We start from the raw sequence: 16,404 nt of genomic DNA on the forward strand, positions 1-16,404 counted from the left end.
CTATTTTCATGACTGGATTTTTTTTTCTCTTAAAATGTTGCAATATTGAAAGGCTATATATATTTCCTGTTGAAACTAGAGTGTAGCAAAAAATGATACCATATGATGTAAACTGTAAAGTCAACTATCTTTTTTGAAACAATAATTTACTGTTTATGAAATTTTAATGAGTGTACATAATTCTTTTGAATATTATCATTATACATTCTCATGAATCGCTTGTATCTAAATTTAATTCTACAGAAGTTCTTTTGATATTTTTGTAGCTAAAAGATGAAAGTTTTTTTTATATACAATTACTAATTGTCTTAGTTTCAAAAATCTTTTATTTTCAGACATTTCAAATACAGACAGAAAGCATGGAGATAAATTGTTTTGAAGTGCTGTAAATGTAATTCATACTCCTAAAGTTCTTAAGTTGAACCTAATACAAATGAAACATAAATGCAACTGACAACATAATTCCTTTATATCAAGTTATTTATTTCTTTTATTATTGAATGCACCCTAATTGACTGTTGACTTTTTTAACATTTTGCTTTATTTATTGTTAGTTGATTTGATACAATGGAGACTTTGTTCTTTGTGGTTTTGCTAGAGTGACGGAGATTCAGAAATTATTCTTTAAAAATCTTTTGTGGTAGCACATTTTTTTTTTTTGAAATTTAAATATAGAAAAAAGATGTCTGACTGAATAACTACTATTTATAAGTATGATTTATTACATTTTTATATCAGAAATAATGACTTCTTTTTCTGATGTTGTGTTTATCCATTAGTTTTTCTAGAAAAATCATAATTTCCTATAAAAGAATAAGATATTTAAAAAAAAAATAAATAATCCATGAAGTTGTTTTAACTAGTACCTTTTTTCTCCCATGAGAACTAAAATGTAATACTTAAAATCAAATGAAATGAAAAATTTATGGATTTGGTTGAATGGTTTCCCTAGACATCTAGAATCTTAAGTAGAATTATAAAAATGTTGTATGGTATCTATCAGTCATACTGACAAATTAGTATGTCAAATTTCACATATATGCAGAATATTACTATCCACATTCACAAAATTAAATGGCACATAATTGTTTTATACAAATTAATTGCTAGATCTTTTAATAACAATAACTGTAATGGCAAATTAAATATAGTTTAATACATAATTAGTCTGTGGATTCACAAGTCTTACAACTAAAAGTTTACTGGAAATCCAAAAAATTATCAAAAGGCTGAAAAAAGAATCCAGTTAGGTTATTTGTATTATATTACCATGTTAGAATTTGTAATCTTATGAGTAAAGTACATATATAGGTGCTCATTAAATTATGCAAGGCACATGAGCAAAGTATATTTATTTAATGACAAAAATAATTTAATTATATAATACAGAAAATTAAACTATATTATTAAGTTTTTTCTGCTTATATTTCACAATTAATGTTCAAAATGTATACCTTGAGTTCTGATGCAGGAATTAACTTGTACCTTCAGTTCAATCTTCTGTAGGTGCTGTAGAGATGATACCTTTTACATAGTCTTTTAGTCTACTAGAAGTGTGCAGGTTGTTTTTGGAACAGTATTTTTTTATAAAAAAATTTCAATAACTCTGTAGTTGAATCTTGCTGTAACCAGTAGTTTCCCTTTTTGGATTCAAGAAAGGCTGTAAAATTTGTAATATTTTCTGAACAATGTTCTGCAGTTAATGTTTATATAAAAAAATGGGCCTCACCTCTCTTAGTTGCAAAATTGCACACTTAACACCAACTTTTTGAGAATGAAATGATCTTTCATAATAAATGTGTGAAGTCAGTTTAATAAAAAATATTGTCCCAAATACATACAGCACCTCAAATGAAACATTTAAACCACCTGCAGTACTTAAGTTGTATGTTAAAGTCATGTTGTCCAAGTTCTTGCACTACTACAATTCAAAACCTGGTGTAAATTGACTTTCTGTACCCTTGTGAATCCAACCGAAAGACACGAATGAAAAGTACTTATTTATTTAATATTACTTTATTTGGTACTATTCTATTAGGAAAGAATCATAAAGACATTATGAAATTCAGAATAAGACTGAGTGATTTAATGTTCCACAATAAATACGCACTTGGCTTGTGAAAATGGCATGCTTGTTGTCATTCTAATGATCTACTGACACAGGCATATCAACAATGAATCGCAAAATCTATATGTTTTGACTTTGTTTAGTCAGTAAAATGTATACCTTATCAGAAACTTTGTAACTTTGTAGATATCTGTGGGATCTGTGTCCATTTTGGGTTGCAAATTAAAAATTTGTATGTACTAGAGCATTAGAAGAACTAAAGAAAGATTTGCTTTTATAATAGCAATTCAAAGGGGCAAAGATGATAAGATTAAGACTTTATAAGCATATATTTCTTTGATTAAACTACAATTGTATTTTTTAAAAAAATAATAAATGATGGGAATAATAAATTATTATTTTTATTAATGAAAATTAAAATAATAATAAAATTCATTATAATAATGAATGAATATTATAATGTAGTAGCTATGACTTACAATATTTCCTCACTGTTACTAAACTGGCTATGGTATGCCAAGCTGGAGATTTTGTTCAACAGCAGAATCTTCTTTCTTAAACTTTAACTCTGACAAAATGAAAATTGTTTTGAGATAAATTTATTTACTGGTTCTGGATACTTGTTGAGAAGCTGTAATAGACTGTAATAGAAGTAATTAACAGCAGAGAAACAATCACATTTAGATCAATGTCTGATAGCAAAACTTAATTACAAGATCCCAGCTGTCACACTACACCAAGCGAATGCATTGCAGTCAACCTAAAAGTTAAAAAATTCCAATTTTAAAACTAAGGGGCTTTTGCTCAATGTTGTATGTTTCTTTCTAATTCTTTGTAATTACATATTTTTGTACTGATGTGACTTTTGTATTAGTATTTGATTTAGTAAACATACCTCTCCATTTTTTAATAATTGTGAAATATAAATTTAATTTTAAACTAAATTTCCAAAAAACAAATATTCTGAAGGAAAAAGTAATTGTTATAAATAAATCCTTTATTCTATTTGAAAAGGAATATATATTTGTATAATTTATATATATTATTGCTAAAAATTATTGTTTGTTTTTGGTTTTTTTTTCTAGCACAAATCATTACATTTTTTCTTAAAGTCATGAAAACAGTCTACTTTAGTGAAGTGATCATCTTTAGTCATAAGGTTAATTAATTTTCCCCCAGGATTATTAATATTATTTGTTAAAGAGTATATACAACATCTTGGCATGATAATATAATTAGATAAAATTAAATGTTTTTTATTATTGTTATCAGTCGTTTCTTTTGTATAAATTTCAATTAATGTTTTCAAGCTATTCCATTGTAATTGCAACACTTGTAGTAAGTTCTCCTCATGATTAGGTTTGGTACATGAATAGTTACCTACAAATGCTACAGATATTCGTCTATTTGAGTATGCATCAAATTCATCTGCTAAGCATTTCCAACCACGTCCTTCATAAACCCTTCCATCTCCTCCAATTAGAAAATTGTAATTAATTTGGTTTTTATCACTTTCTTTAAAAGTGTTGTCTTCTATTTCTAGCTGTTTAATTATATTTGAACATGAATTTATATCGTAACAGTTATCACTTCCTACTTGAGAAACAACAATTGTTAATATTTCGTTACGTGAAAAGCAGATACCATGATTTTTATATGATGATGCATTCCATCCAGTTCTGTTTATAAAAAATGGTTCTGGATGAATATAATTACTTGGTATTAAGGTTTCATTCTTGGCATATTCTTTTCTTGGTTCATTTTGGATATGTTCTTTATCTGTTGTTATTATTACTTGATAAAAAATATTGCAAGTTATAACTATTACCAGTAAAATTATAATGAAGATAAATTGTTTTCTTTTAATGCAAGAATATTTTAATATTTTATTTGTTTTATCTTGCTCTTCTACTTTTCCTTCTCTTGATATTACACTAGGATTATTATGTACAATAGTTACAGAAGAGGCAATAATTTTACTTCCAATGTGATTTGCAGTGCCTTTTACATTTACTGTGTCATAATTTGCATCAGCGAGAAAGTTTCTACTTGAAGGTATATTTTCTGATATTGTCATTAATTCCCAATTTTCTACATTTTCATTTTCCAAATTTTCAGGCTTTAATATTATATCATTATTAGCATTTGAATCTCTGAAAGGATTTTCTGGTAGTTGGAGAGATTTATGTACTTGAACAATTGAAGTGAGATTTTCAGTTTTTATGTTTTCTTTGTTGTCTCTTTGTTCACTTGTAACAACTTCTGTTTGATTATTACTTTCATTAGTTATTATTTCATGTTTATTAAAATCTTTTTCTACTGAAGAACTTTGACTATCTTCATTTTTCATTCTATTCTGATCTTCAGTTTTATCAGGCTTAGAAAAATATGAATAATAATGTGTAACTTTTGCTGTAATATTACTACTCACTCTTTCTTTTAGCTCTGATATTTATTTTCTAAAATATCTTCATTGGTTGTGTAAATAGAAACATTATATTTGAAATCCTCTGAGTCTGAGTATATTAATTAAATTATATTATATTATTAAACTGTAGTCCAAATTTTTTATTACTATTATTATTTTACTTTAGAAACTGTAGAATCTTTAATTTTTAAAAATTTCTTCTGTTTTTCTGAAACATAATAATTAAGACATTCTATAAGTAAAATAAAAATAGCTGCATACATGAAAGTAACAGATTTGTAAATTTATAGCTTCACTTTTGCATATAATTCAAGACAATGTATTTAAGATAAAAATAATAAGAGTACAGTATGTTTTCTACATTTATTTAACTGTTTCATTTGTTAAACATCCCTTGTAGAATACTTATTGTAAAGTAACGCTTAATACATTATTATAAACTCGGCTATCATTATTATTTTTTCCTGTTAAAAAAATATTTTTAATGAAACTATCTTCTAAACAGGTAAATTATTGGAAAATATTCAACTTCAGTTTTTTTTTAATTATTTTTTTTAAATAGAACGGAAAATTTTCCATATATAAAAAATTATGTTAAATAAAATTTTGCTTTAAAGAATCCATGCTATATGGATGTAATGTGTTTAACACATTAAAAGACAAGCTTATAATTTTTTTAAAATTTCAATTCAAATTTAATGATTTAAAAGTAGTTTTTATATTAAAAAAAAATGATTTACCTCTTTATGCTGTTTCAGAATAGTAGCATTCATGTTCTTTACAAAGAACAAAAAACAGTAATTATTATTATCTATTATGGCTGCACAGGATCACTTTAGTCAGTCCAAGACTCTTCGATGGGATGTTTGGGCCTTGAGGTCCTCCTAGTATTTCTTCATACATTCTGATCTTTGTGCCCTTTCTAGTGTTGAAAATGTTCGTGTTGTGAGTTTTTCCTTTTGAGTGCGAAGCAAGTGTTTTTGTTCTTGATTTTCTTGTTTAATTTTATCATATCTGTGGTGTCTTCTGGTGTAAGGCCAATTTCCTTTAGATATTCTCTCTTATTTCTGTCTTAGAATTATTAGTAGGAATGCAGTCATAAGCTTTCTTGAAATATACAAATGTTATCACCATAGTTATTTGATCCAGATGTTGACAAACTGTTAAGAGCAATTTTTGTTGATCTTCCTGCATATTTCCAGATCTTTACAAAAGTCTGATCTTCTCTCGCTGCTTTATAATTCTTCATCTCAACCAGTGCTCGGTAGACTTCTTTTATTATGGGAGAGGTGATTTTGTTATTGCGGTGGTATTGTTAAAGTTTAGAAGTTCATTCTTTGCAATTTAGAACTTTGTGTATTAAGTTGATGATGATCAATTGACAATGATTTCTGCATTGTCTTTATTGTTATGGGCCAGTTTACCGCATTCATTCTTTATTAGTAGAAGGTAGGTTGGGGGTTTGTATTTTTGGAGCTGATTTTTTTTAAGGTTTTGTAGCAGTCTGTCAATTGTGTTTTATTGAATTCTTCTATTGATTTCAGTGTTTCTTTATGATGTTGTCTTTGTATTCTCCTTTGGGTTTGGGTGGTTTCTTTTCTTGTTTTATTAGACTTTGGAAGGATGTTTCTGATTTTTGATAGTAGTTAAGTAGTCATGCTTTGATGTCTTTAATCCACTGTTTCGTCACATTCGCTGTTCCATCATTGAGGTTTTTTACAGGCTTTTATTGGGGTAATTCTTCTTCAATTTGTTTAAGATTATTGACTAGATCTTGAGTTTATCCATGATTGTTATTTTTTTGGTTGCTTTTTTCTTTTAGTTTTAGGGGCTTGGTTTTGTTGCTTGCTCTGGGGAGTAAATTTAATTTTAATTTTGACTAATAGTGATCTGAGCCTGTGTCTACTCCTCGGAGCACTTGTATGTTGAGATCTCATTGTGGTGATGTTTGTCTATGAAGACATGACATGGTCTAGTTGCAATTCTCTTTTAGTGTAGTCAGGTTGTTTCCAGGTTTTGAATTTTTGAGGTTTCCTCTTGAAAAATGTGGAATTTGAGATAAGGTTGTGGTTTCTGTAGAGATCAATGAGTCTCTGTCCGTTTTTTTTTTTGTTGATTTTCTTTTGAGCAGGCCATTTTCCGATGATGTCACTGTATCTTCTTTATCTGCCTCTGAGCAGTGAAGTCTCGAATTAATTGTTTAACATGATTTTTGGGGATGTTATTTATAGTCAGGTGGAGTAGACCCCAGAACTTTTCTGTTTCTTTATGGTCTATTTTTATTATTAGTGGGGTACATGGGTGTTTATTAATAGTGTTGATTTTATTAAATGCTTTTAGGGTGAGTGTTGAGATTTTGGGGATTGTGACTTGACAGTAACTAATACAGACTCAAATATTTTTTTATGATTCTTCAATGCATAGGAATATAAAATTTTGAAATTAAATGATATAATAGATTATATTATGTAAATGTCAAATATTATTTGTAAACTGGTTAAATATTCACCTCAGAGAAAAATTTGAAGTGGATACCACATGACTTCCTTATAGCCTATTAAATCACATGTACACATTTTATGCTCCAATTCATTTTACAATCTTCCAATTCTTTAACAGTTACACAATTGCTGAAATATTATTTTTGTCAACATCAAATATTTATACAATTATTAATTCAGCAATCTTACATGAAATATTAGGACAGAGTAAAAGTCCCTTTATTACTCGTATTACTAGATCAGTATTATTAGTATCTTCATGAGTTGTTTATTAACAAACATTTCAGATTTCTGTTGTGTCTGATAAATAAAAGTGTCATATAAATAAACTCCTGTATACTGGTAACAAATATTAATTTTGATCGTACAGTGTAAAATATTCAGTTTTTATTTTATTGGGTTATTTGGTGAATAATCAAAAGTGAAAAAGAAACAATCACATAGGAAAAAGAAAGATAACATGAAGAAATATATCTTAAAAAAAGACAAGAAAACCAATATAAAGAGGAAGAAAATGTTAAGATCAAGGAAAGAATAAAAAAATTAAGAGATGATAATATAAAGAGGAAGAAAACATTAAAACCAAAGAAAAATTAACACAAACCAAAGAAAGATTATTTGATGATAAATATAAAAACGAAGAAAATGTTAAAACTAAAGAAAGAATAAAAAGATTAAGAGAAGATGATAAATATAAAGAGGAAGAAAACGTTAAGACCAAGGAAGTAATAAAAAGATTAAGAGATGATGATGGATTAAAGAGAAAGAAAGAGAAAGCGATTAAATGATTGGCAATAAAAAACTAATAAACAAAATTTTGATCAACTCTGACTTAGGGAGAATATTGTTCAACAATATCAGAGGAGTGAAGAACTAAATGATAAGAATTTTTTTCAATTGATTGAAGATCAGGCATGGTATGCCTCAGTGTATATGTTGTTTCTTTGAAGGTTCTATTTTTCAGCCACTATGTAGTTAACTTTAATATAGATAAAATTAAACAGAAATTTCAAAAAATTAAATAAAATTAAACTAGAAAAGCCAAAAATAATACAATTTTAAATATCAATTAGATGTTTCACGAAATCTATTACGTAAACATGTTTTTAAAAGTACATCAATTTTTTTCACTAATAATTACTAATTTATTTATTTAAAAATGTTTTTACAATCACAGGTTATAATAATTATTAATAAATCAATATATTAAAATAAAAAAAAAGGAGATTAAGTCTGATTCGAATCGATGTGGCTTCCCTTATAAGATCCAAATATTTCATTTAAAAAGATTTATTTGGCTATAATTCTGGAACCAGTGAAAATAAGTACCACTTACAATATATCATTGAAAAGCTGTCAATGAGAGCTTATTACTGCAGTTAAGAAAAAGTCCAAAATCCAAATTTTTGGGGATTTTGGGCTTTTTTGGACAAAAACCCAAAAGCCCAAAAAAGCCCTTTTTGATTATCAATTGTCAACAGTCCTAAATTGAAAATTTCAACATCCTATGGCTAATCGTTTTTGAGTTATGCGAGATACGTACACACTTGCATATGTACAGACGTCACGCCGAAACTAGTCAAAGTGGATTCAGAGATGGTCAAAATGGATATTTTCATTGAAATCTGAAAACCAAAATTTTTCATGATCACAGTACTTCCTTTACTTCATACAAGGAAGTAAAAAGATATACAATCGGAATCATACATTCAACGTTACATAATAGAAGCAATAGGACACAATGCAAAGCAGCTAGTAATGTAAACATTCAAATTTTACATATCAGTCTTTTACTCCATTTACACATGAATAATATATCTTATTAAGAGAATAAATTCAACAAAAACAACAGTAATTAACAAAGATTTCTATTTCATTGCTTACTAATAAACCAATCTACTAAGCACCAAGACAAACATCATTAATAAGAATGCTACCTACAGAACTATTGAGAAAGAGACTTGGTTGTAGCCTTGAAAAGATCTGGAAACTTTGTTTCAGGTGTTTAAAATGCGAGTCATGATTTTTATTTTTTTTTAAAAGGGTACTTTTTCTTGTAATATTTACTGGTTCAAGGTACCTGGTTCATAGAACATTTCAACCATGTTTGAATCTAAGAACCTTTAAATTTCTCTGCTTGCAGCACTTTCACTTTGATAACCCTATTTTGTGTTATATGGACATTAAATTTCTTTTAATAATGGTTCTACTAATCACATGCAAAATATATCTGTATGTAGTTAATGTTACTGGGATGCCTGTAAATCCCAAGAATATTAAACATTTGGCCTTCCTTCCATACCCTCAACTGCATTGTTTAACCGACGTGTGAAATTTTTTTTGAGCACTTTTATTCAGAAATTGATATCATACCTACCAGATCGTCTAGCAAGCTACCTATATAATAAGTAATCAAAAAGTTCTTTAAACTCAAATAGCTCTTGTTTTTTATGATAACATTGTGATGGATAAACATCTGTCATATTTTTTAAGGTCTAAGAATAAAATATATATATATATATATATATATATATAACCTGTACAAAGCCTATATATTTTTAAATGTTGTAACAATTCTGCTATATTTAAAAAAAATTTTTTTGTGTCAATTTGAACCTAAATCTTTATTATTATTATTATTAAATTATCTTATTATAACATGTTCTATGCTATAATCCACCAGTCAGTTATTTAAAAATGATAAATGGTTGTTAAAAAGGTAAGTCTGTTTGGTTATTTGTCTCATAATGAAATAAAATGGTTAGACTTATTTATTTTATAAAGACAATATATTTTTTTTTTTTATAATCATCGACTAATTCTTAAATATTGTAAGTTACATTCCACCAAATCATATTTCTAGATTAAGCAGTTGGGTTCAATTTAAATTGAATTTACCTGTAGACTGATAAGTGTCAATTATAAAGGTACCGACTAAATTGAAAAAAATAAAATAAATCGATTGATTGTAGATTTAGAAAACTTTGTTCAGAGTGATTGTAAATTGAATGTGTGATACATTTAATATAAATTAGAGATGAAGAAGAAATATACGAGGCATATTCATAAATTAAGGGCCGTTGGCGAATATTTAAATATTAGCGGGTCTGAACACAGTTTCACACATGCAGGGCCGTCTATCAGCTATTTACAAAGCTACTGCAGTTATTTTGATACAGCAGTCGTTTGCCTACCGGTGTTAGCAAATCGCAATGTCCGCCAGTTGGGAAGTGTGTGCTGTGATTCGATTTTTGTGTGCAAAAGGATCTTCAGTTGCTGAAATTCATCGGGAATTGTGTCTAGTGTCAAAAGGGTTGTTAGAACTTTGCGAGTTCGGAGAACTGGACGGCATGGCGAAGTCAACGACTATGTTTACAGTTCTAAACATGACAACCTAAAAATTAAATGAAAAATGGGGGAAAAAATTATAAAATTTCCGTTCAATTAGATTTGTAATAAAAAATACTCTCAAAAAATACCTAGAATTTTGGTAAACAATGTTTTTTCTTCCATTTGATGAACCGCGGGACTCGAATAGTCACTTTTCCTCAAAAAGGTGGTATATATCCTCAGAAGGTATATTTGTTTGTTCTAGAAAGGCAATAAATTTTAATTATGAATCCGTATGACGATAATCAGTAATTCCTAAAAAAATAAAAGAATAATCTAACAAAACGCATTGATATAAAAAAAAAAATTACAATGAAATTTTAAACCGTATATGTTTTCATATAGCATGAAGATAAGTGCTGTGTAATAGTGGATATACTCTATATTAATGCATAAAAAATAATACTTTTATGAAACAGTGGATCATATCATAAATATAAATAAAATCTGTACCCAATAAAAAAAAAATTTAAACATAACTTATCAATATTATTTCTGAACTCATCAAAAAAACAAAAAATTGTGCTTCTATAAAAAAATATATTTTTATTTTAAATCAATTAATGTCCTTTATAGATTGTATTTATAAAATTGATTAAAAACAGAAAGCGAGCCATAAGGCTCAGCCTTTATCAGAGATTACAGTACTACCTGTTTGGTGTGAAAGTAGTAGTGCATCCAATACACAATAATGAACTGATGAAAAGACTTAACAAAAAAAATGAAAGCAGTAATACTGAATTATATCCACTTCAAGATTTTATGGAAATTATATATTCAAAACATTTTTTTCTGAACCGTAATTGCAACAATTTAAGTGAGTTAAAAACTATATATGAGGCATACTCATATAGTAGGGCCATTTGGTCATAACAGTTTTAGTTACTACGTTATCTACTTCACTTTTCCACATAATCGCCATTCAGTTCAACGCACTTTTCATAACACTGCACTAGTTTCTTTAACCGTCTGCATAGAAATTTGCCACCTGAGAACTGAACCAGTTGACGAGTCTTGAGTTCCTCATTGTTTTCAAACCATTGTCCACCAAGCCACTTTTTCAAATGCAAGAAGAGGAATTAGTCGCTAGGTGCAAGGTCGAAACTATATGGAGGGTGGTCAAAAAGTTCCCAATGAAAATCTTAAATCTTCTTCTTGTTAAGGCAGTGGTGTGAGGACGCGCATTGTCATGATTGAGGATTACGACTAAGTAATTTTTAAGGTAGTTTTCCGCGTCGTCGATTCTGGATTGCATGTCTCAGTTTGGAGACGTGTAATCCAAATCAACTAAAATGACACCTTTTTCGTCCCAAAAAACGGTAGCCAACATTTTTTGAGTAAGGAGACTGCTTCAACTTTTTCGGTTTTGAGGAACTTGGCGCCACTGCATTGACTTGTTTTGATTCTGCATTGGTGTAGGATATCCATGTCTCGTCTCCCATAACAATATGAGAGAACAAATCATCTCCATCTTGTTGGTAGCGGCCAACAACGCTCGTCCGCTGCACATTCTTTGCTCATTGTGTTGGTCAGCGAGCTATTCTCGGTATCCACCTTGCACATAATTTGTGATATCCGAGCTTTTCTGTGAAAATTGTGAAGATAGAGGTGCGGCCAACATGCGGAAATTCATCAGCCAGAGCACTAATCGTCAATCGTCCATCACATCGCAGTTTTCGGTACACTTGTTCAATGATTTCGTCGGTCTGAATACTGGGACTGCCAAGTCGCTCTTAGTCATGCACATTTGTGCAGCCATTTTTAAACTCCCGACGATATTGTCTAGCCTTTCCTTCACTCATTACTGTAGGTCCGTACCAAAAAAAATTACAATGAAATTGTAAACTGTACGGTAAGTCGCAGATATCATTTCTTCCGCTCAAAAAATAAATTCCAAATTAATAACATTAATGTAATATCTTTCCTTTTTTGATATCAGTATCATTTTGTTAAAAATAGTTTTATTTATATTACAAAAGTTTTTTTCGTTGTAAAGCAGTGAGTAAATTAATGACAACTGCTTTTGCAATATATTGCTTGAAATACTGCAAATTTAACTTTGGTAGTTATGAAAATTATTTTGAGCTTTTTTTTCTTTGTATATATACATTTACACCTATTTTATATTATTTTTTGAATGTACATTAACTAAGAAAAATAGTGAACATGTATTTTCAGCAGAAAGCAGTTATTAAAATTTTGAGTATTGGGATGTTGAAAACGAGCTCAAAAACTTACATCTCTGTGTCTTCTTTATTCAACTTCCATTTTTTTACCCGGCTTCTGTTGTAATGATTTCATTTTAAGAAATAAATTAAATTTTCATATCTAAATTAAATTTTCATAATTAAAACTAAAATAACTAATGAGAAATTTCATAATGTTTTTATTTTCTTATAGAGTGTTCTTTTAATTATGGAAATAGATAGATGTTTGATGAAAACAGACACAAAGCTAAATGAAAAGATAATTGGATGTAAATTTTTCAAAAGTGTTAAAAAATTCTTCAGTTCAGAAATGTTTTGATTCATTCTGTTATGATTAACTTGAATTAAATTAATTATATTCAACAATGTTTATTTATCCACTCAGCTATTAGAATGTAACATCTTTTCATAGATTTTAAGGTTTCTTATGGTAGGATTATTAGATTAAGAATATATAAAATGATGGTGGTGATAGAAATTCTTGAGAAAGTGATGTGGTTGGTTTAAATGAATATCTCAGATGACTGATGTAGGTGTTCTGGGTGTACACTGTACAATGTTATTTTGGTTTCCTGTTAAATTTAGCCTTGGAAACATCCTAGGAGATTCCCAAAGTAACAGTGGAGACAGTTTACTATAAGTAGCTTATGTTATGAAATCAATATTTCTTGAAGAACAATCCAGTATAGGTGGAAGCATATGATAGAATGGAGATAGTTGAATATGACATGGCTTAAAGAGAAAATTTTTAAATAATGATGTCCAGCTCAGATGTTGTTAGTGTGATATTTGATAATTCAAGTTAAAGTTTTCAAACAGTTAACTTATCACTCAGGATATAGAAAAGCATTATTGATGGATATTTCCCATTTTGGGCATATTAACCTTTAGCTGTGAATTGAGTTTGTAGATTAAACTCTTTTATTTATAGAAAATTAATTGTGCCTTTTCTTAAGATACAGACGTAAACAATTATAAAGTACTATGGGAACATTTTAAGTTGCTTTAAAGAATGTTTTAAGGAAAATCCTTGGAGAAGTTAAAAAGATGTGTTAAAAAGTGTTTGGTATGTAAGTCACAGCAAGGAGTTATATGATTGCATGCCAATATAATAAAAAATAAAATTGCTACAGTTATATGGGAGTGCACGTCCATGTAGATGTTTTATTTGCAAAGTATATTATCAATGGAGAGATGTACAACAGGTAAAATGTAGGCAGGCCTGAAAGAAGATAGATTTATTTAGTGGCTGAGGATGCACAGGATGAGATGTAGGAATTCATAATATATTTAATCCAGTGAGAAAAACAGATGCAGCATGTACAGGTAATCTCAAATGTATTGCAACATTCATCTCTGGTTTTGGCCCGGTCCATTTTATTAGTGTATGAAAAAATTTTTTTTAAGTGCTAAGTTTACCATTTTGTAAAATAACTGTACAGATATAAATCTTGGATTGTATACATATTTTTTGTCATTTAGAATGAACTTAACATTTTTTATAACTTTTTTTTATGATTCTGAATCAGTGTAAATTTCAATGCCAACTCATACTTCTCAAGTACTTATCCAAATGGGTGTGTTCGAGCCATTAATTTGCGTTTATCGTATTTTTACAAACATTTATGACCTAAATTTAGTTATCTTATTAAAATTCTAGAAGCTGAGAAGATTTTAAGCACATACCTAAAATCTAACCTTTTTTTTAAATTTAAATTCAGTTTTTATTTAAAAACCTGTTTACAATATTCATTAACTTTTGTTAAAATAGAATTTTCATTTTGTTACAGAATATTGGCATTGCTTGTAAATATTTATAGGTATCTATTTATGATCAATCTTTAAACAAATAAAATGTTAATAAACAGTAACAGAAAAATATTATTTTTCACATATACATTTGTGCGCGCATGCGTGCACACACATACACACACACACACACACACACACACACACACACACACACACACACACACACATACACACACACAATTATTTTTATTAAACTGCTTTATTTCTTTTCCGGATCTTATTAGAATTATATAAATTATACTTTTGTACTTTATAAATTTTATTATATGTAGTACTTGTTTGTTAAAAATTGTGGATACTAATTATTAGCATTAAAAAATCTCTGCAAGTTTTTGATTTAATGACCTTATTACTAATTCACAGTTCATTATTAAATTTCATATTTTAATTATTTAACATTGTTATCAAAATTTAAAACCACTTTTTTTCAAATCTCAATATTATTTATTAATTAGCTCTATCTATTTATATATTGTTGATAATTTATTTAATTATTTTCTTTTATCTCCATAAATTGTGACCTTTCATAAAAAAAAATGTTATTGTGTAATACTATATTTACAAATTATTGTAATATAAAATCAGAGATAAAATATGTTTCACTGAAAATTAACTACTGACTTTTGAGTCGCCTACAACCAGTATTGTAATAGGGCACAGTATGGTATTAATAAAAAATATTTGTGTTGATTTATTTATTCACAATATTACAGGTTTATGATTGTATTGCGTCCTGAGTTAAACTGTTAACTATACCTTTATGATCTTATGGTTGTACACATGGAATATCTCAGGAAGTTGCAGTATGGAAATTAAAGGGTGTGAAGTATGGTTAAAAGGCCAGTGATTAAAGGCACCTTTAATAAACTATTTGCTATACATCACTTGAGTTTAAATGACGCTAAGTATAGTTTTATATTCTAGGGCATTTATTGGTAATTAATGACCGAAACTGTTATTAAATAAAACTAAAAATAAGTGAAAATGATTGTTAAAAAAAATACCAAAAAGCCTCTTGCAGAGATTATGATCATATAAATGATATCATCTAAATATTTTTTTTTTTGTACATTAGTTGCCAGAAGAATCAGGAGGTTAGAAGTACTCAGAAACTTAAATTTATATTGATTAGGACTAGAACAAACCTTTTCTGATGTTCTATCTTATAATACTATGTTGTATGTTTTATATTTTTCATTTTTTGTCAGTCAGTCACTGAATGTGTAATATTGGGATTAAAGAGACATAACCATGGGTATTATGATATTGTCTTGTATACAATGTTATCTGATGTTAATTTAGGCTTTTACTTTCTTTGTGGTTAGCATAAATGATGCAAATTGATTTCCTTTGTTGATATGCTTTGTGGTCACTTAACAGGAAATCACATTACTCAAAATATTATTTTCTTCATTTTTCTTTGTATTTATTATCGTTACAGTGTCTGTGTAATTAACTGAAGTGTTTGGTCTTGTTTAATAATGGATCTTGATATGATTGACTATAATGTAAAAAGACAATTGCCTAAGTTGGTGGATTTTGATGATGATCGTGGAAATCAGTTTAATCAGTTTCATCAAACTACTTATGGTGATATAAAGGTTACAAATTCATCAGGTGTCCATGTTGGTACTAAAATTAAAAAGTTGGTTGTAGGTAATTTTGTTGTCACACATCGGCCGAGAACAAAATGCGATTATGTAATCATGGGTTTATGTTATATTATTTTGATCATTATATTTCTTGTTATTTTATGGTTTAGTTTATCATATTTTATTGGTAAAGTAATTACAGAAAATGAAACTTCAGGTGTAAACAGTGTTGGGGTATTTAAAGAAATTGTTTTTATTAGTATTTACCTAAAATGTCAAGAAGAGTATTCATGCTATTCATTGATTAAGTCATCTGGAGCAAAGAAAAAATGCAATTTTTTCATCGACAGTTATGGCAATCGTCATACTGGGACTGATTGGGGAAAAGAAGCTAGTTATTTACAAG

General features: G+C 28.3%; 2 protein-coding genes across 11 annotated transcripts in view; one reads left to right on the forward strand and one right to left on the reverse strand.

Moving 5' to 3' along the window:
* LOC142319439 (transmembrane protein 117-like) overlaps nucleotides 1-16,404 on the forward strand; it is a 215,734-nt gene that overhangs the window by 120,029 nt on the left and 79,301 nt on the right. The window lies entirely within an intron of this gene.
* LOC142319441 (uncharacterized) overlaps nucleotides 1,338-16,404 on the reverse strand; it is a 36,385-nt gene continuing 21,318 nt past the window's right edge. For 2 of the 6 annotated variants that reach the window (XM_075356726.1, XM_075356728.1), the window contains exons 2-3: nucleotides 7,006-7,126; nucleotides 1,338-4,704 (exon numbers count right to left, since the gene is read on the reverse strand). In XM_075356726.1, the coding sequence (XP_075212841.1) occupies nucleotides 3,150-4,418 (1,269 nt within the window). In that variant the 5' untranslated portion in view covers nucleotides 4,419-4,704; nucleotides 7,006-7,126 and the 3' untranslated portion in view covers nucleotides 1,338-3,149. Of the gene's footprint in view, nucleotides 4,705-7,005; nucleotides 7,127-8,540; nucleotides 8,559-16,404 lie in introns of those variants that run through there. The other 4 variants (XM_075356725.1, XM_075356731.1, XM_075356729.1 and 1 more) reach the window with 3 other exon arrangements.

This window comes from Lycorma delicatula, chromosome 2 (genome assembly GCF_047948215.1).
Source record: "Lycorma delicatula isolate Av1 chromosome 2, ASM4794821v1, whole genome shotgun sequence".
Lineage (NCBI taxonomy): Eukaryota > Metazoa > Arthropoda > Insecta > Hemiptera > Fulgoridae > Lycorma > Lycorma delicatula.